The sequence below is a fragment of the Dicentrarchus labrax genome, unplaced genomic scaffold (genome assembly GCF_905237075.1).
Source record: "Dicentrarchus labrax unplaced genomic scaffold, dlabrax2021, whole genome shotgun sequence".
NCBI lineage: Eukaryota > Metazoa > Chordata > Actinopteri > Moronidae > Dicentrarchus > Dicentrarchus labrax.
Window position 1 is genome coordinate 22,097,238 of NW_026136720.1, and position 27,282 is coordinate 22,124,519.

Consider the following 27,282-nt stretch of genomic DNA (forward strand, 5'->3'; position numbering starts at 1 on the left):
TGCCCCCGAGGGCTAATGTTAACAAGAAATAACGTCAATAAACCTCTACATCTATAGCGTTACATAAAAAAAATATTAATAGCTAGGAACAGTTCTTGGACAAACTAACGTGGGCACTCAAACTATTAAATGGACTGTGGGATCATGGCCTTTAAATCGGTAAAACTTAAAAATGTCTGGTGCAATTGTGTCCCTGTGGCCAAAGAAGACCTTCAGAAGTAACACAGCAGAAACACACAATGTCTTCTGTAGATTTAATGTAACTTTAAATCTGGTAAGTTACGCCAAAAAGCATAACCTAAATACAAAATGATAAAAAAAAACAAGTTAGTAATACACTCAACATTCATCAGCTCTGAATAACACTGGACATCCTGAAGGATAAACAAGAACATTTTAGAAACCTGAACCAAGCTCTCTTTTAATGTTGTATTTGATATCTAACCTCTTAAATGTTGTAATCCATAAGAGCAGCATCGATGTATTTAAGGCCATCTTTGTGGGTCTTGTTATCGACCACATTTTCAAGGATTTTCACATGTAGGGGAATATAAACACAGAACCACATCCTCAACTGTCTCACTTATCCAGTCAAAGGCTAAATATATAGAAGCTTTACCTGTTAGGCCAGGAAACCACTCCCATGAATTACAAAATACTTTAGTAAAAGCCTCGACTGAACACAGAAATAATCATTCGGTGTTTAAGATCAACTTATTTATCTGTACACCTTGTCAAAAGATGAAAAACTGAGAACCACTAACATAGTCAATGAACAAAAGTGTAAGAGACACACATGCAGAGGGGCCATGCAGTTGATTCAATGCTACATGAATCCCGTCTTCTCCTTGTCTACTGGATTCCCATTGTCCTCTTCAAGCAGAGGGTAGGGTCGCAGGTCCAGGGTCAGGATGCGGCTGAACATGCATTCATCAAACTGTGAAGAAGAAAATACCATGGTGACACACTGCCATATAGAAAGACTTCCTCTCCAACTGGCAACATGTTTTAAAAGTTGATGCTGAGGTAGAAGTTGATGTAAAATGTTACATGTGAGTAAACTCCCAGCAAAGCGTCAGCCTTAGAGTAAAACTCCTCCTTCAGGGAGATGACAATGATCTGCATGTTGTCCCTGGATTCATCTCTGATGTAACTGGTCACCTGGATACAAACAAAACATCCACACAAGACACGCACTAATATAATCCATAGAAATTAGGTAATAGTCTAATAGTGCACAGCGGAACACACACAAACATTTAATTATTAAAAAAACATTTGGAAATTGAAGTGGTGCTAATTTCCCTGAAGTCGAATTATTATTACAGATTAGGGCTGCATCAGATAATTTGTCATCCGTCTCAATTAATATCTTAATTAAAAATATTTTTTATTAAAATAATTAAAAATAACAGTACTGATAAAATAAAGAGATTAAATATTTTTTATTAAAATAATTAAAAATAACAGTACTGTAGATATTAATAGTAAATCTGGGATGCTGCTGGAATCTTACCTTGCCAATGTTAGTGTTGTCCAGGGCAGCATCTACCTCGTCCAAGATGAGGAAGGGAGCAGGGCGGAAGCTGAGAGAAATGAAACAGAAACACCAGTGTGCCAAACAGTCCAGACACAGAGAGCCAGCAATGTGGGTCAAATGTCAGAGCCATCAGTCAAAAGAGGTAAGAAAGTCTTTAATTTAAGAAGGAACAATAGTTTCAGTACAAAAGAAAAAAGAAAAAAGCATGTATGGGGTTCAGGGAGATGTCATGTGTTGGTTTAGAAGAGAGTTCTTCACTTAAGTTGATAATGTGAAAGACAAGAGGATCAATAGGCTGTCCAAATTACATTCTTTATTTCAGTTTTCCATTCATCGGTTTAAAAACTCACAATCCTTAAAAGGAGAGTACCCCCAGTCATCTGCTGTAGTTTCTCAAAGATATTTCATGGTATGTCAACAGCTCTCTTATGCTGCAGCTCCTTTTTCATTTTTGTTATAGCTGTGGGGGGTTAATCTATCATTAAAGATGCATTATTATGTCTATTCTACTCATTATCCAGTGCAATTATTCAGGTGATTCGTTTAATCTTTTACACTCTTCCAGTTTCCCCTATCATAATCTGATGTATTGTAATATAATGTCATCTAGTCTGTCAGTGTTACCTGTGGATGGCAAACACCATGGCCAGGGCAGCGATGGCCTTTTCTCCTCCCGACAGATTGTCCATAGACATGTAGCGTTTCCCTGGCGCCACGCAGCTGTAGTTGATGCCGCCGAGGTACGGCTCGTCTGGATTCTCTGCGGTCAGAATGGCCTGGAACACATATAGCAGTCTGTCTTAATTTCATTTATTGGAGCTTGTCATTTAAGGAATCTTATTTTTATTTGTAACACATTCTGTAATGCCCAGTGCTAAAGAGAATGAATTATGTATAGTTTACACCGTAGGCTGAGTTACAGTGCCCTTCATGAGGAAACCACAGTGGGTTAGTTAAATGTATATACAGTATACACCAACTGTAAACTGTTTAATGTGCAGCAGCAAATCACCACCGAAGTGCACACAAACCCTGCTGGTTGGTTACTGGGTAAGTGTCAAGTAGTTAAGCAAATATGACTGTGACAGAAACATACTAAACTAGTATGTTTCTGTGGTTGCTTCACCTGGGCACTGCTGTTCCTGCACATTCTTTTATAGATCTCATTGATTACGACTGACACATGTTCAAAGCACTTGTTGAAGAGGTGGAGGCGCTGGGATTTGATTTGTTCAAACTCCTGATTGCATTTTCTGGCTGCTCGGGTGCTGGCATCAAAGGCTGAGTGAAGGACAGGAAACAAAGTTGATTCAGCAGTGCATGCACTTTAGTTATTATATTACAACTAAGTATTACTACAACATTAAACTACAGGTAGAAATCCAATATGTAAATGAAATGCTGAAGAATTTCAACATGAGGAAAAAGTCAACTTCTACACTGACACACAAATACAATCAACCTGCTTAGAGTTTCATTTTGAAATTAAAAACTTGATGGATACCCTAAACAACAAAATACCTTCTGTCACTCCCTGTAACTTGTACTTCACCTCCCTCATCTTCTCCAGAGCTTTCAGGTTGGGGGCAGTGGTGCAATGCAGTACTCCCTCTATAGAGGACAGTGACTCTTTCAGTCTCTCCAAGTAGGCTTCCATTTCCTCCTCTGCCTGTATACTCTATACACACACAAATTAACACGAATCTGAATTAACAGCACTAACAGAATATTAGGTAAAAGATGAGGCTTGATGTCTCACTCTGAATTCTGCCTCCAGGTCGGAGTAGTCGATGATAAGTTGTGCCTCTCTCTCGTAGATGTCCATGGTGGCTGAAGTGCTTTCAGATTCTGTGTCAATCTGCAGAGACCAGAAGAAAGAAAGTGCTTCAGGTTGTTTTCCTTACTAAAAAATGAATTAGGGTTTCTCAGTCTTTATTACTCTAATGTGAGGGTTTCTAGAGCTTCTAATATTACATTCTTTTTTTTTTCAAAATTATTATTTGAGCTTAAATAATATTCAGTACTTTTCCAAAACTGTGCAGGATTGGTGTTTGTCAAAACTCACTCCTTTATGTCCTACCTGCACCTCACTGATTTCATTCAGGTTTCCTGACAGCAGAGTGATGGGCAGACTCTGGATCTTGCAGGCCAACAGTAAGTTGTGTCTGGCCATGCGTTTCTGCTCCAAAGCTGCCTCTGCAGACGCCACCTTCTGCTGAAGTTTCACAAACTCTCTGAGAAAAAGAGAGACAGAAAATAGTGCACATCCAAACTTTTCAAACCAAAACTGAATCAATACTTTGATGGTTAGTTTCATGAAATACCAGAAAAAAACCCATACCAATGTCCTGTTTAAACCAGAAATCCATCATGTTACAGAGGCAAGATCCTATTAAGTGCTGTTTTCTTGAGACATCAAGGTACTCAAACACTCACAACAGATCATAATTTAGAGAGTTGTTTACCTAATGATTTTACAAATACTACTGATGAAAACAACCAAATTGAAAACATTAATACCATAGTTTTTGTTATCTACTGTTGATATGTGAATTAAGAGTCAATCAATTTAGCAGTCAGTATGTTACCATGTTTTGTTGAGGTTACCCTTTTTTTCACATTTAGAGCACAGACTTTATCTTAAAGTTTACAACAAATAACTGGCTGTTGGATACAACTTCAAGCAGTTTGTAGAGAGGATCTTTCTATAACAGCTGCAGTACTAACTGTAGCAGCAAGTAGTGGCAGTGATGGCAGGAATAATAGCACTACACCACAGCAACAGTAGCAAATGAACTGGAGTATTAGTGGTGGTCTTACTTGTTTATTTCTTGGACGCTCTGAATTTCCTGGTCCAGCTCAGCTTTGGCAGCAGTCACCTGGCTCTTCTTAGACAGCAGCTGGTTGTTCAACTCCAACAGTTTGTTCTGACTCTCCTCCACTGCCTCCAGCAGATTCTCCTCCTCCTGAAGGGGAATGGAAACATCAGGCCAGAAAAGTCTGCAATCGCTGACAGGTTTAATATCACATCATCTACAGTGTCCAGAATTAGCCCTAAATACAGATTTGTTCTTTAATCACATACATATTTGCCATGTTTGTTAACAGTAACTAAACCTGTCATTCTGGACACATTTTACCCATATTACAGGAGCCACTTTGATGGCTGTGAACTATATCAGCAATATCACAGAATGAATGCCTGAGCTGGCTACCTTCTTCTGCACAGCAATGATTTTCTCCTCCTTGTCAATGGTTTCCTCCATTTTGCAGAGCTTCCTTTTCTGCTGCTCCACTTGGTTTTGTTCGTACTCCAGATTTGCATTCAAGTGAGCGCACTGACTCTCAAACTCCAGCCTAAAAGGAGTCATATCATGGTGTTTATGTTATGAAATACCTGAAAACATGCATACAAACACCATTATTGTAGTACATGTACACATTACACACCAGTCTAGAATTTCATAAAAGAAAGATGCAAGTCTGTAAATATAAGCAGTAAAAGTAATTTTTGCCAATTTGCTAAACAGTGAAAAAAGGAATTTACACTACTCATAAAAACTTAGGGATATTCAGCTTTCGGAGGAAATTTCAGAATGTATATAAAATGCACTATAACCTTTCCAGGTGATCTTAATTTGACCTTCGCTAAACTTTTGAATGCATATGTCCAACTGTTCAATGTCTCAGTACTTATTGCGTAACATGCTGTTCTTCAGGTTCAATGACAGTTTGTATTTAAACAAACCAAGACGACACCTAACAATCGATCAACAGTCCCTGGCCAGTGCGAGGCTTCAAACGGGATGTACTCAGAGGGAGGTTTCCACTGAGCTTAGAGTGTCACAGAGTGTCATCAGCAGGTGGCAAGAAGTCCACTTGTTAACAGCATGAGACGCTTGTCGAGCTGTAATCGATGCTGAAGGACAAATGACATTTTACTGACACAGTGACATTTTTTGTTGTGGTATAGCCGCCACTATTGTTAGCTTTTTGTTTAAATAAATTGCTTGAGATGAAGAAATTACCATTGCATGCTTCTACTTAAATGTCCTACTTTCATGATATAATATCACTGTAGCATTAACTTTTTACATTTTCCATAAATTTCACCCAAAAGTCGAATATCCCTAACTTTTTTTGAGTAGTGTATGTTCATTTTAACTACATTATAGCTAAAGGTATAACTTTATTACAATAAACACTAAGACATTAATAAATAAATTAATATAACATTTATAATAGAAAACTAACAAAGAATTCAAAATAAAATAAAACAATAGATCCCTTTGGACACCGTTCCAATATTTTCAATCGTCACTTCTTGTGTTTTTCTAAAATCATAACAGTGGACAGCCATTCTCCTTTACACTCCAAGATAATTTGGCTGGTTATGTTTAGTACATATGGTACTGAAGATAGTGGTGTGTGTTGTCGTACCGCTTCTTGTCAAGCTCTGTTTGCTGTTTGAGGTGCTCCTGCTCATACTCTCTGATGCTGTCCACACCAATCTCAGCACAGAAGTCAGAAAACACCAAGTCCTCCATCTAAATAGACAGAGCATCTACACTGTTAAGTATATGCGACCAGTCATTTAGAAGTCTGTCTACTGGGAGCTTTACCAGATGTCATCAAATACTTAGAACTTTAATAATTAGCTTTTTGGAACCCATTGGCCATGATAGCCTGTTGGTCCCACCTTATGCCATGCAATATAGCACCAACAATGATAAAGATATACCAATCAGGTTTTACTTAGTTCAATTAAAAAAATTTAACTGAAAAAACAAAACTGAAATAGTAATGAAAGTACAGCAAAAGCTGAAAATGTCACTCAGCATGAGGGTCAAAGTTGCAGTCAGTGTGCTGAAACTGGTTGAAGACGGTGTGAAGACAGCAGTACCTGGTCGATCTGGTCTCTTATCTTCCTCATCTCTGCATCCTTCACCTCCACACTCTCCTGCTGCATCTGGATCTGAGAGTCCAGGTTTGCTAATTCACTCTCCATACGAGAAATCTCCTAAAAAAAATCAGATAAGACAGAGTAAATACTGTGAACTGTCGATTCGTCTCTGCTACAGTAACCATGACACAATATATCCCTGTGTGTCTAATATGCTTTGGGATTCAACTGACTAGGGTTGGGGACTGAAATTCTTTTCCAAGTTGGAACAAAATACAGAATGCCAATAATCAGGTAGCCATAAAAAAAATTATTTTGGTTCTTCTTATTGGTTCCTGAATGAAACACAACGCAACAGTGTGCCATTTTCCTGTATGGTGATTAGCTGTGGGGTGGGAGCTAATAGAGAGGAGTGGAGGTGGGCAACTGGTTCAGAGTACTCAGGGTAGCAAGTGAGCAAAAGAAGAGACATGTAATGACAAGACATTTTACTGAGTAAATCCAAGGGACATGAGATTATTTTATGTGTGAATACAAATTTGTTTATTTTGTAGCATTCTTTTATTTATTATTTTAGTATTTGAGTGTTGGTTTTCGTCGTCTGTGTCTTTTTCGCGGATTACATAATAAACTACTCTTATTGGCTTCGTGTTTGCAGGGCGTGGTGAGTGTGCGGCTGTCCATCACTGTTGAGCAGGAGTTCAGCCCTGCCTAAGGCAGTGTTTCACCACGAGCGGGGCTGAGCTTAGACAGACAGTGGAGAGAGTTGAAAATTATTTTGTTATAAATATAACCTGGCATATTTCTGGTATAAACATTACCACAGTGAAGTCACAAAAATAAGGGAGGCACAGAAAACACCATACACAAAATGTAATATAACATAATAAACATATAAACATTCCTTTTTTTCATCCATATTGAAATAAATATTGGAATGTATGTACTCTGATTTACATGTACACATACAATATAGCCATGTTAAAGAATATTATCATGATATTCATTGTGAGAAAGTCATAGCTCTGTGGCCCTACCGCTTGGCATTTAAGGATGTTTTTCTTGCGAAGGTTTTCCAGCTCAGTTTTGGAGTATTTGAGGCGGGTCTTTGCACCCTGACCCTGAGCAATGATCTGACTCAGGTCAGCCTCCTTTCGCTTCAGCCTCATCAAATCCTGTCACATGACCAAAACACAGAGTGAAAGTTAATTGAGAATAAATTGTTTAACCCTAAATAGTAATTTTAGTATGTATATGACGAGACATAATGTATGTCAAAAACACAATTAAAGCAACGTTTTGTGTAAACAGGGCAAGAAATTCACAAATAGAATAAAAAAATAAAACCCTTTGCTTTGGTCAAGACTTTTACAGCTATGAAGTTTACATTGTGAGATTTTCTGAAATATTTGACAAGTTGTGTGTTCACTCACGCGCAACTCTGCTGTCAGCTGGTCCTTGCGTTCCTTTAGCCGCTTCATGTCCTTCTCGTCCCAGCAACGAGCTTTGGTCCGCAGGTCACTGGAGCCTCCAGAGATCACACCTGACTTTGAAAACAGCGTCCCGTCCAGGGATACTGTCTATAGAAAACACATCTCATTACATGTCTGCTGGCAGTAAAAGCCGCCATGTCAGTAAGTTCACAACTGTAGGTGGTAATACTAGAGGGGCCTGTCTTTGTGTACTATGTAGATTTGATTTATAGTGTTCCTTCTTTTAGGTGACATTTTTTGTTACAGTTTGGATTTTTACCTCAAACATTCAAACTCATTTCAGTCAGTGACTTACTTTCCCTGAATGATAAAAACTTTTGACACATTCTCCTAGCAATCAAATTTCTCATTTCAATTTACTGTCATGTATAACTAATGATGCAGGCTCTGTAAGATGGCAAGACAAACACAGAATGACTGAACAAAAAAAACCCAAAAAACATACAACTGATCTTGGCTCCAATGTCTGTGGACGAGGGCCAGGTTTACCTTAATGCGCGGCTGCCTGTCGAACGCCATACTCCTCGCTTCTTTGAGGGTCTCACACACCAAGGCATTGCCACAGACAAACTGCACCACTTTCCTCAGCTGAGCAGCACCTGGGCCACTGTTAACTTGAACAACATCTACCACCATCTTGGCAGCGGGCAACTCCCTCAGTCGCTCATTCAAAGGACTCACCTGGGCACACAGTAGTAATGGTTATCACTGACACAATTTCACCTTCTTTTTCATTCTGCATTTCAACCATCCAAAAAAAGGCATGGCTTCCTTTAATTTCATCTCACATCCAAGTAGTTGATGGGCAGGAAGGTCTCGCGGTCAGCTCGTTCCTCCTTGATGAAACAGATACAGTCGCGGGCCACCTTCTCCGTGGCTACTACAATGGCGTTCATGTAGGGACCAAACACCTTGATAACAGCCAGCTGGTACTTCTTATGGATGGGGCTGCAGAGGTCACACAGACGACCGTACTGGGACAGGAAAGAAAAAGCAATTAAAAGAAAATGCCCCCAAGCTTTTGCCTTCTAAAAAATTACAAAAAATTATATTTCTCGCTAAAGATGCAGCCATACATTATGAGCAGCACATAAATATCCCTCAATAAGGCCAAAATATATCAGAGAAGAGTTATCTTAGTTCAGTTTGTTCTTTTTAGCACAGTAGGCTGACGGCCGCCAAGTGACATTTAGATAGCCTGTTTGGCTGTAATGTTTTTTGTTTTGCCAAAAAAATAGTCTCTTGCCCGTCACTGCACTTGAGTCTTTAATGCATTCTTACAGTTATCCCTTATTATTATGCCTCTCTGTCTCTTACCACAGTTTCAGGGTAGAGTCTGCAGAGCTTCTCTAGCATTTCTTTGCGCTGCAGCTGGCTTCTGCTCTCCTGGCTGTCCAGACGGGCGTCCCCCAGCTCCTCTAGCACCTGGCCCAGCTCCTGGTTCACCTCCTGGCTGCGCTGGCGGCCCCGCTGCAGCTCTGCACTCAAGCTCTCCTCCCGCTGACAGCATTCTTCAAGGGTTGAGCTGACACATACATTAACTTCTCAGTTTCCTTTTGTTATGTTACATCCTGATAGTATACACTATGTCACTGATAAATAACAATGGAGTTCAATCAACATTTCCCTGACAGTCAGGGCTTTTACTGGCTGGCATTACATTGTAAAGTCAGGTGGAAGGTGTGCACATGACATACTTGCATTTCTTGGTGTACTCCTCTAGCTTCTCTGCTCTGCTTATCAAATCTTCCAGCTGAGCCTGACAGTTCCTGACGGCAGCCTAAAACAGATCATGTTTCAGGAGCCCTAACTGTATCTAATATCTGATATTTTTACAATCAAAATATATCAAATGATAATGTAGCAGCTCTTCAATCCATGGTCATTCACTAAAAAGACGTACAGTGGAAGCAAAAAATGCGCCACTGACAGTACCTCCACTTCGATCTTTCTGCGCTGGTCGAAAGAAATCTTCTCATAGTCGGTTCTCACCCCCCAGTGCAGTTTCTCTGCCTGCTGGCTAAGGACGGCCCCCTGTTTTCGGGCCAGCTCCTTCAGCTCTTTGTATCGCTCCAGCTGAAGCAGAAATAAGATGCAAAAACATGCTGACGGTGCTTTTTGTCCCTGTGATTTAGACGTATCTGCAGTTAGGTAATATGGTTGTTAATAATAATTAACCAAAATTAGCATAAACATTGACTTTTACTGTTGTGTACAATGATGTGTACAATTTTGCCTCAGCTAAGTACATATTCACTTGCAAGCATAGGAGGATTAAATTCAACCTATTAAGAGAATATTCAGAGTTTGTATTCAAGATATAACATTTTACATTGGATTGGGTTCAGACTGGATAATCTAAATCTAAAGTGTGGCCTAAACAAAGTGACCGATCAGAGTAGCTCTGCCAAGGAGCTTTCCAAGATACCTTGCCTTTCGATTAAATTTGTTTACGACAGTGTTTACACAGCTTTTCACTCACACTTTGTGTGATTTAATGTTTCACCTGCCAATGTATAACTGACTGCTTTTTGAAAAGAAAAATAGTACATACATACATAAATTGATGTACTACAGTGCATGTGTGTCACATATTGTTGACCCTGACATACACTCCACTGGATTTATTATGTTTAGAATATGTGCTGCACAAAACAAATACCTGTGTGCCCTGTGCCTCCAAACTCCCAGCAGCTATATTTTACATCATGTTAACTGACATTTGTTTTGTCTGAACAGGAAAGAGGGTGGCACTGTTTGACACACACTCACCTGATCCTCATCCAGTTGGATGTCTCTCCCCCGGGAGGCACCCTTCTCCTGTACCTGCTTTTCAAAGCTTCTCCAGGTTCTCTCTAGCTCAGCGATCTCTCGCTGTCCCTCTGCCAGCTCCTGCTGTTTAATAGCCATCAGCTTCTGATTCTTCTTCAGAGCATTACGGACCTCCTCAGCCTTCTTCATGTGATGGGAGGTGTTTACCTTGGCTTTGATGTACTGGGTCTGACACTGGGACTGCATATGCTCGTGGGCACTGATTGACAGAGCAAAAGGAGGCCTAGTTTATTATTTTTAGTTTAGTATTATCTGATATATATGATATTCTGATGTGAAAAGCAAATATGTGCTTCACTTTACATAAAAACTGCCCCTAAAAACTAAACACACACTCACCGGATTTCCTTCTCTATTTGCTGCTTCTCTCTAGTGAGGCGTCCATGTTCCTTCTTGTTGGTTTTGACCGTCTGCTCCCCTTTCACTAGTTTATGGTTCTGGACAGTTGCTGCCTGTTGTTTCTCCCTCAGGGTGTCTCTGAGGGTGCTGATGCTCTTTTCATTATAGTAGAGCTCAGCCAGGCTCAGCTTCAGGCGCTTTTGGTGAAGGTCATCCACTAGCACCTGGTACCTCTGGGCCTGGACAAAGGGGAGGTGGGAGGGGACCCGTCAATCAATGGACAGGAAAGCTTAAGACAAACAAAGGCAACTAAACTACAGTCCAGTTGATGCTAAACAGACTATGATGCCTATGATTGCTGTAAGCACACACATCAGTCATTTAGGACACAATAGACTTACACCCTAGATTAAATGCAAATGCTTAAAGGTCCATTAAGGGAAGCAAAGAGCAAAGTCTCTAAAAATGATGATGTGGATTTCCAGTGTAGCTGTCACAGCATGCAGTAAGCTATGGTTTAGCCGGCTCTTTTTGAATGACTTTACCTCTACTTTTTCCTGAGACACCTGTTTCCTCTCGACAATAGCAGATTTCTTCTTGTTGAAGTGAAATTGTGTGTCCTCTTTGGCATTCAGCAGGGCCTTTTTTTTCACCTCATACTCTACAGCATACTCTTTCGACTGACAAATGCACTCCAACATCTTGGTCCTCTCTTTTGGGTCGTTCAAAGCTATGGACTCCACTGCCCCCTGGTGACGACCGTAATGAGTGACAGAGTTGTTTGTAAAGCATTATTACTACTACCAGACATTGCAATTGCTCAACAATGCACTGCAGGACAGGATGTGTTTGTATGTTTTAGCGCCCATATCAAGAGTGGGGTTTTTTTTTTATTACGTACTGAGCAATTTACATTCATTTAGCTACAAACGTCTCCACAGCATGAAAATTGTCTCAGAAGAAAAACATAAATCTATACATGTGATCTTAGTATCTAACACACATTTCCACAAATATTCTAAACTACAGTATATTATCATGTGTATCTACACAAATTTTTATGACAGTGTTTACCTGGTACACCAGACAGTTTCGAGCTTTGGTCACAATGCCAATCTTCTCCAGCTCCTCCATGTATTTGGCCAGAGTAACATGTATACCATTGATGCGATACTCAGAGTTGTCACCTATAAAACACAATGAATGTGTGATGTGACAGCAGCAACTTGTTTCTAACTTGTGCACTTGTTTCTGCTTGATACTACTAGGGGAAAATATGTTTTTCTATCTTTTTCAACTGTGTGTAGAATTAAAAAAAGCTATTTAACTGAATCGTACAACCTTTAAGTTGCATAAGTTTTTATATTCTTTTCCAGGCCTCCTTTATTAGACTACTGCAAACAAACTAAAGTACAAGCACCTGTGTCATTGCTTAATCATTATGATTATAGTACTATGAGTAACAGTTATGGAAGTCATCAGCAACCTGTGGCACCAGCTGTGTGCAAGTTCAAACTAGTTATAACGTAAATTATTACCAAGTTGTGACTTATGCTTAAATAAATTGATGTACTAACATAAAAATGGTTGCATCACAGATATAAGTTACAACTTAAAGTTAAGTAACAACTAAGTTAAATAGTTACACATGTCCCTAAAGTAGTGCAAATCATAAAATGTCACAGAATTAAACAGTTTTTTTGCCACACGTCATTTTTTCCTTAACTGCAGCCAATTTGCGACACATTAATCGAGTAGAGACCCAATTTATTAATATGATATTTCATTATCAATCTATCCAAGTGGCTCATGCCATCCAGAAAGCTAATGCGCGGTAACCATGGTGATGAAACAATATCTTTGATTGGCCACTTTCCTTAGTTATGACTTTATTTCCATAAAGTAATGCTCAGAGTGCAACCAATTTTAGTAACGTTAAGTGATTTAGTTATAAACTAGTACTAACTAAGCCTCTAGAGTGGACTTTACACCGTAGCTGAGGAGAGAACTTACACATAGCTAGTGCAACCCAGTCCAGGGCCACAACTCATTAAACTAACCTAAAATGCTCCGACAGAAGACGGTCTCCTGGTCGTCGTCGTCGCAGTACCGCATGGAGACGCGGGAGGTGTCCTGCACCGGCTGCCCGATGTGGGCTCCGTGTATCAGGTCCCGGAGGCGCTTCACCCGGAGACTGGCAACCCGCTCCCCAACGGCAAAGCTCACGGCATCCATTAAATTGGACTTACCTAGTGTGATTTTACATCTTCAGCATAAATCTGAACAACTCTCTGATTAAAGACATTGCCTTTAACATTTATCTAGCGTTGTAACATCAACATTGACCTTAATTATTAACCCATTCCCCAAGATATAATATTTGAGATAATAATAATATTGTGTTGTGGTTTCAATTAACTCAAACAATATATTCAGTAATATAACTTATATATATAGTTCGTATTAAAAAGAGGGATGCGCAGAAATGTATTGACCTCAGTTAGCTAACATTAACATTTGCCGGACAATGCTAAGGTTAGCTTAATATTAATTCAGCTGCACTAGCTAGTAGCTTTTTGCAGCTAACATTAGCTCCCTAGAGAGATTTGAAAGTTGACTTAAAAGTTTACTTACCGGAGCCATTTGTGCCAATTACACAATTAAATCGCAGGAACGGACCGATGACCTGTTTCCCTCGCCATGACTTAAAGTTTTCAATGTCAATCTGTTTCAGATACCCCATTTTAATCTGCTATGGTGAGTCAAGAAACTTCATGCTTCAGAAGGAGTTATGTTAACTTCAGTGGACAGGATGTTGAGAGGCGGGAAGCGACACAACTTTTTTTTTTCATCTGTTTAAGCACAAAATACTTTTCACTTCAGTCTAGATAATATGTGCCAAATTTGGGTTGTTTACTTTTTCATAAAAGCATTAAACTCGGTACACATGTACAGTTTGGGGCGCTGAATATGGGATATTATTGATTTTTCCAATAAAAACTTCCATAACAGAACATTTTGAGAAATGCACCCATGGCAAAAACATTAATTTTACTATTCCACCAACCAAAATGTGTATTAAGCAGCAAATCTCCTAAACCGAACTCAAACTAGTACATGCAGCGAGTAACTACTGATTTAATATCTGAAATCAAATATCTCAAACTTTCACATGGAATATTTAAATAATAAAACATATTTTTAAAGTTTTAACACAATTTAATGGAGTAATAATTTAGAAATAAAAAATAGTTACAACCCAAGTCAAGTATATCTTACAGTTTTATCTACTTGAGACTTTACTTGATACAAGTAGAGAAATACTGTGTTAAAGTCAAATGTCGTTTATGACTCAGGTGCCCATCTTCCCTGTCACAACCCCTTAACACACAGGTTGATCTGATGTAAAACAATCGAACCCAGACGGACAAAAGGAGAGCTGAAACACAGGCAAACTAGGTATTGAAGAATTTATTGATCAGTACTGATAAGTCAAATGTCACATATCAGCACAGACTGATGAGAAAGTAGTTCTGCAAATTAAAAGCAGAGCGAACTGCTTTCAAAGTTTATCCTCCTTCCACGGTTATAGCCATCAATAAGGGTGGTCACGGACGTACTCCATGAGGTGTTTCAGAGCCAGCCAGGTCTCGGAGGCGGTGGGGATGATCTGATTGGCTGGCAGGATAAAACCATAGCGACCAGTGTCCCTCAGCTCAAAGGCATAGGAGTACTTGATGCCTACGTTGTAAGACCAGTCAATGCTGCCACCACTGGCTTGATCTGAGTGGAGAGGAAGAGGTGAGCACACCTAGAAGTAGCAGCTCTACCTACCGGGGCTTTTTGAGACAGAGTTACAGAATTTAACACATCAAATGAAAAAAAAGTTTCATAATGACTCCTTTAACTGGAGTAATGATCAAAATATATAGCGAGTGGGACATTTTACAGTTAAAATAAACTCGTCTTTGGCACATCTGACCTCTGATTTATTGTTACTTATTGGTCCACATATATGCAGATACCAATATACCATATCTACAATAATAAAGCAGCACTGTAAAGCACTTTGAGCTTTACAGAGGGCCACAGGTCAGATTCAAACCTGGGCCGCTGCAGCAACTCTGTATATGGGTCACCAGCTTTACCGACTGAGCTAACAGGACACCTTTTTTAAGGTAATTTATTTATTGTGCCCACTACATTCACTTTATTTTGGTCTTCATAGTTGTATCAGTTACTTTTATCATAACTACAACATTCATACAGTTTGTCATGTGTGAAACTTTGGGGTGACAAAAAGAAAAAAAGATACTCACAGATGATGTTACAGATGCTTCCAACCTTGTATCTGGTACCATAGAGGGAAGTGAGTTTCTGCACTGCTGCTCTGCCAACAGAGTCCTATAGGGAACACAAATACTGTTAGGTACAGTGCACATATAATACTGGTGCAGAAGGGGAAATGCAGAGGAGTGCTTTTTAAGGTTTCCACTCGAAAAGTGCACAGATAAAATGGAAATAAATATGGAGAGGGGTTGGTGAATAACCCAGCAACTTTCAAGGACCTACACTTCCTCTTGCAGAGTTACAAGTCAAGCCAATTTTATTTATATAGCCCAAAACCACAAAAGCTTAGAAGGCTTTGTTACAAATGAGTAACTACAGGACTGTTGTCCATTAGGCAGTTTCTCAGTGTTAATATGAATAATTGTATAAACTTGAGGCGATATTTCTGAAGAGGATTCCTGGTTAAGTTAAGGGAGATAATTTGTCATGTGCAGTAGTGATGCGTTTTTAATTGGTTAACTCTTAAATCCTGGACCAAATGTTTTGAATTTTCAGCCATGAAACTTTAATTTGATAATAAATTTCAATCCCAAGTTTTCCAGCTAAGGTTGTTAAAGTAGTCTGCAATCAAAAGGCAAGATATTGCTTTTTTAATCATTGATGTTTTTGGAGAAGGCATTTCAAATCAGGTTATAATAGTTAAATCATTCGTCTTCCTGAGAATCCAGACATTTATAAAGAGAAAATGTAGCTGCTCTCATTTGACTCTTGTGTGTGAGAACTACTTTGCAATCAGAGTTTCATGAAACAGTGGGAAAAGGTGTCAGATTCAATTTGCCCTGTGCTTCCTCACAATTGACCAATTTTTTGACTTTCTTACCAGCTCAGGCTGATGGGGCACGTTCCTGCAGGAATAGCCATAGGGGTACATGAGCAGCTGGGAGTAGGCGTGGACAGAGATGAAGGACTTGAAGTTGCCGTGGCTCTTGATAAGGTTCACCACGTTCTTCACCTCAATCTCAGAGTGAGCAGAGGGGCCGTGGTAGGAATCAGAGCAGGGGTTTTTACTGGCTCCGGGGCCTGGAGAGAGACATTAAAATAAAAACATGTGTGACACACAATGGACATACATACTTGCATACAGTACAGTGCAACATACATACATGATTGCATATGCATACACACAAACAAGGGGGCATGTAACAACAGGCAAAGACCCAAAAACTGTGTAAAACTGAGGCGTTGATGTTACCCTCAAATAAATTACAATTGGTTATTGTGTAAAATGTCTCCCCGTTTGATATAGAGCAAAAACTAAGTTCATGAGAAGCATTTATGTCTCTTCTATACTGACCACCAAAGCCTGCATCCCAGTTCCTATTGGGATCGACTCCACGGCACACTGAGCCTGGGTTCTTGGAGCGGGTCTTACGCCACATACGGTCCTGCACATCACACAGTTTCAGTCAGTCAAGTACTTGACTGCAACATCATTCTCTTTCCTCTTTCGACCCACAATATGGTTCAGATACCTGGTCTTGAACAGCATTTTACACCGGCTCATGTCGTGTTTTCCTCTTAAATATCCACCTTACATGGATCAAAGTAATGTGTATTGGTACACACAGCACAGAAATACAATTGACAACTATAGTAAAACAGTAAATAAGAGCAAAGATGTAGCAGATTTTACAAGTCCAACATGTTTTCATTGAATAGCAACATACATTAGAGTGGGTGTAAGCGTAGCCGTCAGGGTTGGCCAGGATCAGCATGTAAATATCCATGGTGTTCAGAAGAGAAGTCAGGGAGGCGTCGGAACCATAATCAGTGGCAATCTAAGCAAGAACACAAGGCATTGATTTAGTAGAAATTACACTCTTAAAAAAAAAAAAAGCAATCTTTCATATATATAAATATTTAATAGTTGGTCCAGAGTTAACAATGTCTGCAAAAATAGAGGACAGAGAGACTTAATTGTTATCTTTATGTATATTATTAAGATTATTTATATGAAAGGAAGGTTGTGAGGCTCAATGCACGTAGGCAATAAATGTAACACAAGAACAATTAAACACAATTCAGAAATAGGAATAGTAGATTGATTATCATACAGTATGAGATTTTTGTGGAAAAAAGTTTGGCATTAATTGATTAATCAGTTGTCAAAAAAAAACATCTTCTGTTAATCGACTAATCATTTCAGCTCTATTTATCATACTGAGACTTTCCAATTAACCTCTGTGATCTTTTCTTCTAACCTCTGGAGCAGAACTAACACATTTAAATTCAGTAAATCAGATGACTCAATCTCCCAGGTATGTTGTACCTTGTTGGCTGTCCACACTCCGGTGGCCTGAGACACCCATTCTCTGGAGTGGATACCTGTGTCGATCCAGATAGCAGGACGGTTTGCTCCCCCAGTGCTGAACTAAACACAGAGTGAATAAGAAAACTCATGCTGTTATAAAATAGAGTTTAGGTGTGATGCAGTCCAACAGTGCAGACAAAAGGTTTTATCTATCCTTTAAAGGTACCTTCCAATGGGACATTTTCAGTTGTTAATGTAAAAAATCAGAATCAGAATCAGAATCAGAAATACTTTAATAATCCCAGGGGGAAATTATTTAAATACACATTTATGAACCTCTACTGTACATTTACATTTCAAATCCAGACTGAAAACAACTTTTTTCCTAATTTCAGTGGCTGGAAATTACTGACTGTTGTGTTTTGTGTCACATAGCTACCCCCATCTGGTCATGTGATCTCAGTTTTTTAAAAATTACTAAACCATGTAATAATTTTCAACATTATTATCTGTGTATGTATGTACGTGTGTGAGTTTGTGGGTAAGTGGGTTAATTATTATTATTTTTTTTTATTAATTTTGTTTTTTTCTGTTTATTATTGATTTGTAAAGTGTACAGACAAGCTCTAGGTGATGTTCAACTGAAGTTCCCTGCTACATCAGTCCGGAGCACACACATTTCTTACAGAAACACAGTTGTGCACATGCAGTACATGCAGGTACAAACATGTTGTTGTCTTGCATGAGGTATGTCCTACCTTGAGCACATACATGGGCCTGTTCTCATATGATCTCCCAATTTCCTGCTTGGTGACCAGTTTAGGATGCTGAGCTACCAGAGTGTCCATCCAGCTGTAGATCTGTATGAGAGGTAAGTCACACATTATAATACAGTGAAGTGTGGCATGTCTGATACTGAACAGAAATACTTAAGTTACACTTTGTTGATTAATAAACAAGTAATTAACTAGTTCAAGAAGGTCCTGTATTTACAGAAGGTCTTTGGTTTATTTCTGTGCCACAATGTATGAGTTACCTTGATGATCTGACATCAAGCTCAGCACAAAACAAATATATTTCATATTCAATACCATTTGTGTAAAGTATTCAGATCTGTTACTGAAGTAGCAATACCACTGTCCAGTGTAAAAACACTGTTACCAGTAAAAGTATAGCTAGTAAAACTAACCCTTAAGTAAAATTAAGGGCAGCTTAACCTATAATCATATATCATTAGTTATTTATTGTATTAATAATCTAAATCTACAAAGTAACTAAAGCTATTAAATAAATGTAGTGGAATAAAAAGTATACTACATGCTCAAAATTCATCCAAATTGTTAGTTTTTTGCAGGAAGACAGTTTTACACAGACTTCCTGCAGTTATTGCGTTTTCTATTTGGGTTCATTGTTATCAATTGCACTGTATGTGTTGAATACAGTATGAAATATCCACAATATGTCACTTAGTCAGGGGTCGTCTGTTTACTTAATAATTAAAAAGGGCTCCCTTAGGGAAAAAATAAGCCTAAATTGCTACACTTATCATTTGCATAACTGTCACAGTAAAATGTCCTTCTAAATGCTGATGTTTTTACAGAAGGCAAATACTTTCTGCTGGAGTGAACAGAGCTGAGCATCTCCCAATGTTCAGTTTGAAAATAGTTTTTGTTTACCCAGAGGACACGTAAGACTACTTAAAAACTAGGCAGCTTTGTGCAAGAGATACATTTAGACGCCTATCTGAAGTTTGAGTTTGATCTAAGTCATGGTCAAAATCTATCTTTGTGAACCAGCCCCTGTCTTTTTTGTTGTACTCTTTTTGTCATCAGTCAATATTTTGGTGACCGATCTAAGTTTGACATAAAGCTCCAATGAGTTATAATTTATAATCCGGTGTTTGTAGTGGGTAGTGTGTTTGTATAAACGCCTACTGTCTCTAGGCGATGATAGGCTCCAAAGTTGATGCTCCTGGTGCTGCGCTCCTTCATCTGGTTCACCTCCATCTCAGCTTTCTCCTCATCAAGAAGCTCCTGAATGTGACATACAAGCAGTATTGTCATTATCATTTCATTATCAAAATCAAGTCCAGTGCATTATAATATGAGACACTAGGATACACACTGATCAAATTATCCTGGAAAAATTTAACCAGTTCAACTTTTGTGGTACGCAGGTCTTTTCGTTAATAAATGAGTTGGAGGATTACATACCTGAAGGTTGTTTATGACAACAGAATAGGGGATGTTGTGTACACTGAGGTACTCTGTCACAAAGCTCAAACTGGAGCGGGGCACTCGGATGTCAACAGGGAGCTCAGTGGAGACTGGTTCGAGCCAGAAATCCACCTGGGATCAGACAGGGGCAATGAAAAATCACAGATCAGACAGGAAAACCTGAACACTCAGAGTACTATACCAAAAAAAAGAAGTGTACTGAGAAGAACGGTCATGTCTTTTATAGTTTCTCAGTGTTATATCCTCAAATAAATCCAGTTTGAACACATCACTCCATTTTAGGTGCTCTTCATTTTCTAAGATGTGGGCCCTTAAAATCTAAGACATTTATTTAAAAACATTAATGAATAGAATAAAACAGGGAGAAAGGTTAAAATCTGGAATTTTTTTTTGCATTAACTGGTACAGAGGCTTTCTGGTATTGACCCACATAAATTCTCAAGTGGATTATTTCAAGTTGAACTTGATTTGCCTTTTGTACTTTGTAGAAGTTTGCGAGAAAATGTTTGGCTCAACCAGCTGAGAAAACTCAAGCATAGGCATGCAGTGTGTGTGTGTGTGTGTGTGTGTGTGTGTGTGTGTGTGTGTGTGTGTGTGTGTGTGTGTGTGTGTGTGTGTGTGTGTGTGTGTGTGTGTGTACCTCCCACTCCTCTTGGCTCTCCAGGGCCTGCAGGAGTTGGATCTGCCCCTCAGACTGAACATTGACCCTGATGACCTGATCTCTGGAACAAATTCATTTCCTGAACATTAATATTTACATTTTAGGTTTTCAGCCTATGCTTTTATTCATGGTAATCTACTGTACTGAGTTCAGAAACAGAAGAGGACTTTATGCACTGCTTTCCAATATAACAAGCAATTAATGGTACAGAACAACTACAGACCCTTGACCCCACTTCATTGTCATGTTCTGCCCCTTAAATACCAATGTACTTTCTCACCTTGGACAGTTATTTGACATGTTGAATAAAAGGCATCTAAGGAAGGAAAATCCACCTAATCAAGTCTCTAAATACTTGTCTTTCATAACTTAGCCGGCATCTTTTTTCCAAACTAAATAACAGATGAATTTAAGATGAACAACAAAAAACATAAAGAGCGTTTCTGCAATTAAGTACATTTGCTCACATCGTTCTCGTCATTTTCTCATAAAATATAAATGGACCAGCTGCAAAGTTTTCTCCCAGCATCATAACTTTTGGTTTATTTCTCTGTTTTCTGACTATTGGAGATGGTTGTTAGGTGCTACAAATGTTGATTGGAGTGTCCTTTATCAATAACATATTGGATATTCTTGAGATGAGTACAAAAAGAAACCACTGGTTGCCCTTAAATGTCACTGGCCATATAAAATGAGAATTTTGACAACCTCCATGTTAGTCACACCAAACACAAAGCCAGGAATGTCTCCGCCGATAGAGCGCCTATGCACCACATGTACTAAGGCTGAGTCATTATGGCTCTTTGTTGCATGTAAATATCTCTTCTTGAAGTGTGCAGATTAACTTACCCAATAAAGACCCTCTCAGCTTTGACCACAGCCACAAGCGCCAACAGCAACCAGAGGCCTCTCATCTTTTCTGAACTGACCACAAGTGTGTCAGGAATCAAATTTTCTAGTGCCTTAATATAATCTGGTGACAGGTGGACTGTTCCCATACAGGAGAGTTACCTCACTCTACTGATAACCACACTGTTCTTCTGTCTGGAAAAAAGTTATTTTTAGCGACTAACTTGCCGATAAAGCTTTATTTTATCTGTCCAGTGCTCAGCTGCAGATATGTGTTTTTTCCTGGATTTTTCCCTTACTTGTGAACTAATTGTGCAACAATAAACTTGATATATACACACACACTATAGTTACAGTTTGTGCAGGGCTGTAGTGGTGAAGGTGATATAAACAGCCCATGGATTAAGGACAGTTAAAAGAACGTGGTTAAAATGCATACATGTAGACTCTGCATAATCTGAAATTATGTTTAAAATGGTAAGAGCTGGATAACCAGAGCTTATGTCAGGTTTACATTCAACTACGCAACAAGCCGTTCGGGTGTAATCATATGCAAAAAAAAGTCGAAAAGTCCTCAGTAAGATTTGAACTCATTACAGTTTGTGAGCCTTAATAGCCAAGCAATGAGCAGTTCAATCAAAAAGTGATGCTTCATTCTTAAAGGCATACTATGCAGTTTTCCAGTTTTGTCAAACAGCTACCCCTAGAGTCGCTGCAGAGTACTTGTATTTAACGTTAACTGTCAATACGTTAACCGTTATATGGCTCTGCGTCTCTGCACTCACGGCCTGATCCCCTCCCGCCTGTATACCGGTACATGTTCAGTAGGATGGAAGCATCGGACATCGAACAGGCAAAGATAGACTCCGAAGATGTCTACTGAGCAGGTAACGTCTGAGTGAATGCCTGCTAGTGTCTTCCATTGAGGCTGCTTCTGATGTTGCTGATGTATGTGACGTCGCGCCGTAAAGCAATTTGTGATTCTCGCGAGATTTGGCGGGACGCCACCTTTCAGACTTGCATTGCTGGTTCTGCCAACAGCGTCCCTCTTCTGCTTTGCTATCGGGATGATTCGCTATACTACGAGTTCATTTACCATCGAAATGACTTCAAAGCTGTTATATTAAGGTAAAAAATCTTGCATAGTGTGCCTTTAAATTGTCTAATTTTAATATTTTTTAGTCCCCTGAGGTAAAACTCTCTAGTATCTCAAGAAATTGCCAGAAAAATAAAAAGATAATTATAACTTTTTTCTTCTTTTCGAAGTTGTACATTTTTGTGATTTTTTAATTCTTGTGACCCCTAGAAGGGTCCGAATGAAGGAATTTTACCTGGATGAAACAAATCATCAGTATGTAGTCTCCTGTCTTCTGTTAGTTGACAACTCGGTTTGCCAGCTGTTCACTAATTCATAAAGCTATAAATCAGATTAGCCGACCTGTTCAGTTCCGATTTGAAGGGTGGTTTAGGCCAGGTCCCTTAGTTTCAATGAAGGGAACTGTGACAAGATACAATTATATTTCAAACATTAGTGTTTTTCCAACTTTGTACCAACAGGGCAAGACCCTTTTCTATTTTGACATGACAAGGCCCCGTGCACAAAGCAAGGTCCATAAAGAAAAGTTTTTCCAAGCTTGGTGTGAAAGAACACCCCAATCCAACACTTTTGGGATGAACTGGAACACCGACCATGAGCCAGGCTCTTGGCCCATCATCAGTGTAGAACCTCACTATTGCTCTTTTGGTTGAATGGGAGCAAATCCCTGCAGTCAGGTTCCAAAATGTTGTGGAAAGTCTAAAACCAGTAGAGTGGAGGATGTTATAGTAGCAGTTTAGTGTCCATGGTTTACATACAGGTGTACTATTCAGGTGTCCACATGCCTTATTGTGTGAAATCACCCCATGGAATTCACTTGCATGTGGCCAGTATAGCCAGTAGATGGCAGTTCATTACCAAACTTCTGTAATATGGTACCATACAGTAAAAATACATCTCATTTATGGCTGCAGTGAGTGGCATCAGATTAAGTAGGCTGGAATTACCCTGAATCTTAAATTATTGATCACCCAGTGAGGTTTTTTGTCTTGATCAGCGATCAGAGTTGATGAGCACGGAGTGGGAGTAGGGAACTCACAAAACTATACATTATTTGACCAGAGCTGACATGATTGGTCAATGAATCCATTAGCTGATCAACAGAAAATGAATCAATTGTCTGAGTCACATTTTAAACAAAAATACCAAACCTTTACTTGTACCGGCTTTGCAAATATGAATATTTTATGCTTTGCTCTGTTTGTGAATATCTTTGGGTATTGGAAAAAAGACCAAACAAGATGTTGGAAAACATCACCTTGGATTCTTGAGGAAAAAAAAGTGCAAAGGGCATTTTCCCACAATTTTCTGACATTAAATAGACAAAATGATTAATAATTACTTAATAATTGATAATGTATAAAAGCGAGAGTGATAGGGACCCGATCTACAGTCTACTGGTCTTACTCCAGTGTTTTAAACGCAATCAAATCTTATTACTGTTAGCAGAAAATTCAAGTTTTGTGTTAAGTTATTCATCCTGATTTCCGCTGTCTGAAACCAGAATAATATTGGAACGTGCATCACACAGCCTCCCTGCTCCCATCAGCTGCTGTGACACCCCGCCAAACCCTCCCTCCTCTCAGAATTAATAAAAAGAGGTTTTAGCATGTCACTTCCCTTCCCTTTCACTCCCAAACAATCCCATGAGACAAAGTGGGACAGTGTAGGGTGGGGGTTGGGGTGGGGTTTAATAGGCGTGGGAGGCTAAAGGGACGTGGGAGTTGAGCTTGGGTTTTCCATCTTTCTCAATGTGGAAATTATTTATTGCTATTCCTGCTGTGTGTGTCTAAAAGTTTAATGTCCCCCTGAAAAGTGGCTTTACATGCAAATGTGGGTGTAGTGTGTTGTGTGTGTGTGTGTGTGTGCGCCCCCCCCCTTTTCTCCCCTGTCATTTGCCTCTAAAAGCTATATGAACAAGTCACCCCTGACTAGCTCATTCCACATGACTTCCTCTGCTGCACTATAAATAGAAACATTTACATTGCATTTCATGGCTGAGCTCTCTCTCAATATTTCAGAGGCCTACCAGTAAATTGACTATTAATCATTTATTACTCACTTGATCATCTCATTTTGTACATAACATATTACAAAGATAAGAAACAGCATTAACCTAGACAAAGTGAGTCTTTTTTATCTTTATCTTTTGAAATTTTATGTTAGTACGAGAGAGAAAAGATAGTTTGCACCCATTTTATTTCAGTGTGTGTGATTGACTATGTTGGTCATCTGAGTACGTCTCACTCATGTGATTCCTGCTATTGTCCAGTCTGGTGGTCAGATGACAGAGACAAGGAGAAGTCGGTCACCTGTGACTCCCTTTTGTAAGAAAAAATCTTACCTCCGATTCGATTACACTGTCAGATATCAGCTTATGATGTCCAATGAGCTCCTTGCATGACTGAGTGCTGTAATTTAATTGTATGGTGTGCTAACGTTCCCTTATCCTGCTTTAGTCCTCAACAGAATAACTTCAACAGCAGGTGTGAACAAGATATAATGAGAGCAGGGTGAGAGCGAGAAAGTGACAGTTTCTCTGCTAGTGAAAAAGTAAGAGTCAAACCCCTGATTTAAAATGCATCGTGTGACCTGCAGTTGAACTTTCTTGTCTACTTAGCCCTCAAATGCTGCCCCTGCTACTTATATTGAGTACTAAATATTGGTTGATGCATTGTATCAGTGCTGGCAATCTTCACATGGAATTCTAGCTAATTATCAAAACAAACAAAAAATACACTAGCATCATTTGCACATAAATACAGGTGTTTCTAGTCATTCTGACCACTAGGGGGACAGATAGAATTTTTAAAAAAGCCCTCACATGCCATCGGCCAATCAAGATGTGAGCAAACAATCGATGCATGCAAAACATGCAAACAATAATATCCCTTTCACTGTACAAATAGTCATTCAATATTACTGTCAAAATCAACACTTAGTGGTATTTTAATGTTGCCTTTAGGGATTTTCTGGCCACTTGGGGGCAGAAGAACTCAGCAAGCTGAAAATTACATACGGCACCGTGGACTTTGCCCAGCCTGAACACAACCTGTTTTGAGTTTACCAGCCACATTCATCCTGCCGATATTGTGAAAAGGCAATGTTGATCTGCTAACCAGAAAGGCAGATCAATTATTGTTTTGAGATGCTCAAATTTGGCAGTACCAGGCAAGTTTAGTTTGGCAGGTCTGAAAGGAGCGGGTACGGGCAGGGTTCGGGTCTTGGTTTTAGGCTTGTGTAGAACTGTAGTGATTCCTTTTACATTACACAGTCATTTGATACACTATATGTTACTATAAAAACACTGATTAAATGTTATTCACTTCAAACTGTCAAAAGTACTTTTAAAAAGCAGGCTCAATATTTGTATACATTAGCAAACCTCTGTTGAATGTATGAAACATAAAATCGAAACTCAAAATTCCCCATTTCATCGTGCTGCTTTGTTGACAGCATTTCCGATTCACATTGACTTTGTTAAAAATATGCATTCAGGCGTTTACACTGATCTGTATAAACATTATGTAATCTCTGAAACAGCCAGGAAAAAAATTCTCCATGGCGCTGTCACATTTACCTTCTCCATTTTGGCCAATTGAGTCGTGATGGAGGCGTACGTCTGTGCAACATCACAGATGCAGAGACTGGAGAGGCTTTGCTGGCTTGTTTCTCACTATATGAGAACGAGCAGTGAATGTTAACTGTCCCAAGGCACACATTTCAATGCTGAAAATCAACGTTTTTCCTCTTTAATGTTGTTACTTCTGCATACTCAAGATGACATGTCTCCCCGAAGACTAACTCATTACCTTTCCCTCCTTGTCAACCATCCCAGCTAACAGCAAGCTGACAAACTGTCCTTTGGGCTGTTTAACTCTGTCAAGCTTCCAGCACATATTAGTCTTGTTTTTGCAAAAACAGCCACACTGCTTCATAGAAATCCCTACAACACATTCTGCATCAAAACCTTTTAAAACTGCCTGCTCTCCTTTTTAGCATAACACAGATTTCTCAGTCTTAATTGGATAATAGAATACTTCGTTCTGGGTTGGACTCTGCATTATTGCATCATGCCCTAAGATTTGTTTATTATGTAATAGTCTAAGAAAAGACCACAGCAGCCCAGGAAGGCCCCAGCTTGTGTAAAAATAGAATGGAAGGCACAAAACGATCTGGTTATATTTAGCAGCACTACACCATCCACTTCTTAAAATAGCATGAGAGATGTTTCATATTCATACTAAGACTATGCCTTGTACTTGCCAGGACGTTTCTATCTCTATATTTTCTGAGCTGAGTGGACAGACGCTGCCTTCTGCACGGTTAGTGTATGTTTGTGTGCTGGCTGCAGGCTTTTGGAAGTGCATGTCATCAAAATTTTACGCACTATTCCTTATTCCATTACTCATCACCACCTATTTCAGCATGCAGGCATTTCGTAGTTGATGAGCTTATAAGGGGGAGCGTGGGAAATAAAACTGGCAGAAACAGCAGCTCTGAGACTCAAGTAGCTCCCCATGTCGGTTCAAGTGATATTAGATTCCTGCTGAGCTTGTTCAAGTCTGCTTTATTGCTTTAGAGTCTCGGTGCTCAATGCAGGTTGTCCCTGTAGTGAGAAAAGCTGGGACGTGTGATTCCCTAAAAGGTGCATATTAAGAAATAAATTTTTTGTGTCAGATAAGATGAAGTGGGGTCTAATGGAGCTATGTAAAAAAAAAAAATGATATG

General features: G+C 39.2%; 2 protein-coding genes across 2 annotated transcripts; both read right to left on the reverse strand.

The window, feature by feature from the left end:
- Nucleotides 1–736: 736 nt before the first annotated feature.
- Nucleotides 737–13,850, reverse strand: smc1b (structural maintenance of chromosomes 1B). The gene is made up of 25 exons (XM_051382363.1): nucleotides 13,742–13,850; nucleotides 13,168–13,356; nucleotides 12,182–12,294; nucleotides 11,653–11,856; nucleotides 11,108–11,346; nucleotides 10,709–10,967; nucleotides 9,872–10,012; nucleotides 9,634–9,716; nucleotides 9,254–9,461; nucleotides 8,725–8,910; nucleotides 8,426–8,617; nucleotides 7,877–8,023; nucleotides 7,481–7,618; nucleotides 6,444–6,560; nucleotides 5,981–6,087; nucleotides 4,756–4,897; nucleotides 4,361–4,506; nucleotides 3,621–3,774; nucleotides 3,300–3,398; nucleotides 3,062–3,218; nucleotides 2,667–2,821; nucleotides 2,165–2,316; nucleotides 1,517–1,586; nucleotides 1,051–1,161; nucleotides 737–937 (listed from the first exon to the last, which is right to left on the reverse strand). The coding sequence occupies exons 1-25, from the start codon at nucleotides 13,848–13,850 to the stop codon at nucleotides 827–829; spliced, it is 3,729 nt and encodes a 1,242-aa protein (XP_051238323.1). The 3' UTR covers nucleotides 737–826.
- Nucleotides 13,851–14,563: 713 nt separating this feature from the next.
- cpa4 (carboxypeptidase A4) lies at nucleotides 14,564–21,564 on the reverse strand. The gene is made up of 11 exons (XM_051382846.1): nucleotides 21,456–21,564; nucleotides 20,586–20,667; nucleotides 19,922–20,056; nucleotides 19,643–19,741; nucleotides 18,467–18,568; nucleotides 17,727–17,828; nucleotides 17,125–17,235; nucleotides 16,752–16,842; nucleotides 16,278–16,477; nucleotides 15,427–15,511; nucleotides 14,564–14,890 (listed from the first exon to the last, which is right to left on the reverse strand). Exons 1-11 carry the CDS (start codon nucleotides 21,518–21,520, stop codon nucleotides 14,703–14,705), a joined length of 1,260 nt encoding a protein of 419 aa, XP_051238806.1. The 5' UTR covers nucleotides 21,521–21,564; the 3' UTR covers nucleotides 14,564–14,702.
- Nucleotides 21,565–27,282: the final 5,718 nt, after the last annotated feature.

Excerpts from the sequence above, each read along its gene's own strand:
- cpa4 (XM_051382846.1), bottom strand. The coding sequence starts at position 21,520 with ATGAGAGGCCTCTGGTTGCTGTTGGCGCTTGTGGCTGTGGTCAAAGCT. Across the intron at positions 18,569-19,642 it reads CCTATCATCGCCTAGAGACA|ATCTACAGCTGGATGGACAC; the intron begins GTAGGCGTTTAT and ends CCTCTCATACAG. Across the intron at positions 16,843-17,124 it reads ACGCTTACACCCACTCTAAT|GACCGTATGTGGCGTAAGAC; the intron begins GTATGTTGCTAT and ends TGTGATGTGCAG.
- smc1b (XM_051382363.1), bottom strand. The coding sequence starts at position 13,850 with ATGGGGTATCTGAAACAGATTGACATTGAAAACTTTAAGTCATGGCGA. Across the intron at positions 11,857-12,181 it reads GAAACTGTCTGGTGTACCAG|GGGGCAGTGGAGTCCATAGC; the intron begins GTAAACACTGTC and ends GGTCGTCACCAG. Across the intron at positions 6,088-6,443 it reads TAAGAGACCAGATCGACCAG|ATGGAGGACTTGGTGTTTTC; the intron begins GTACTGCTGTCT and ends CTGTCTATTTAG.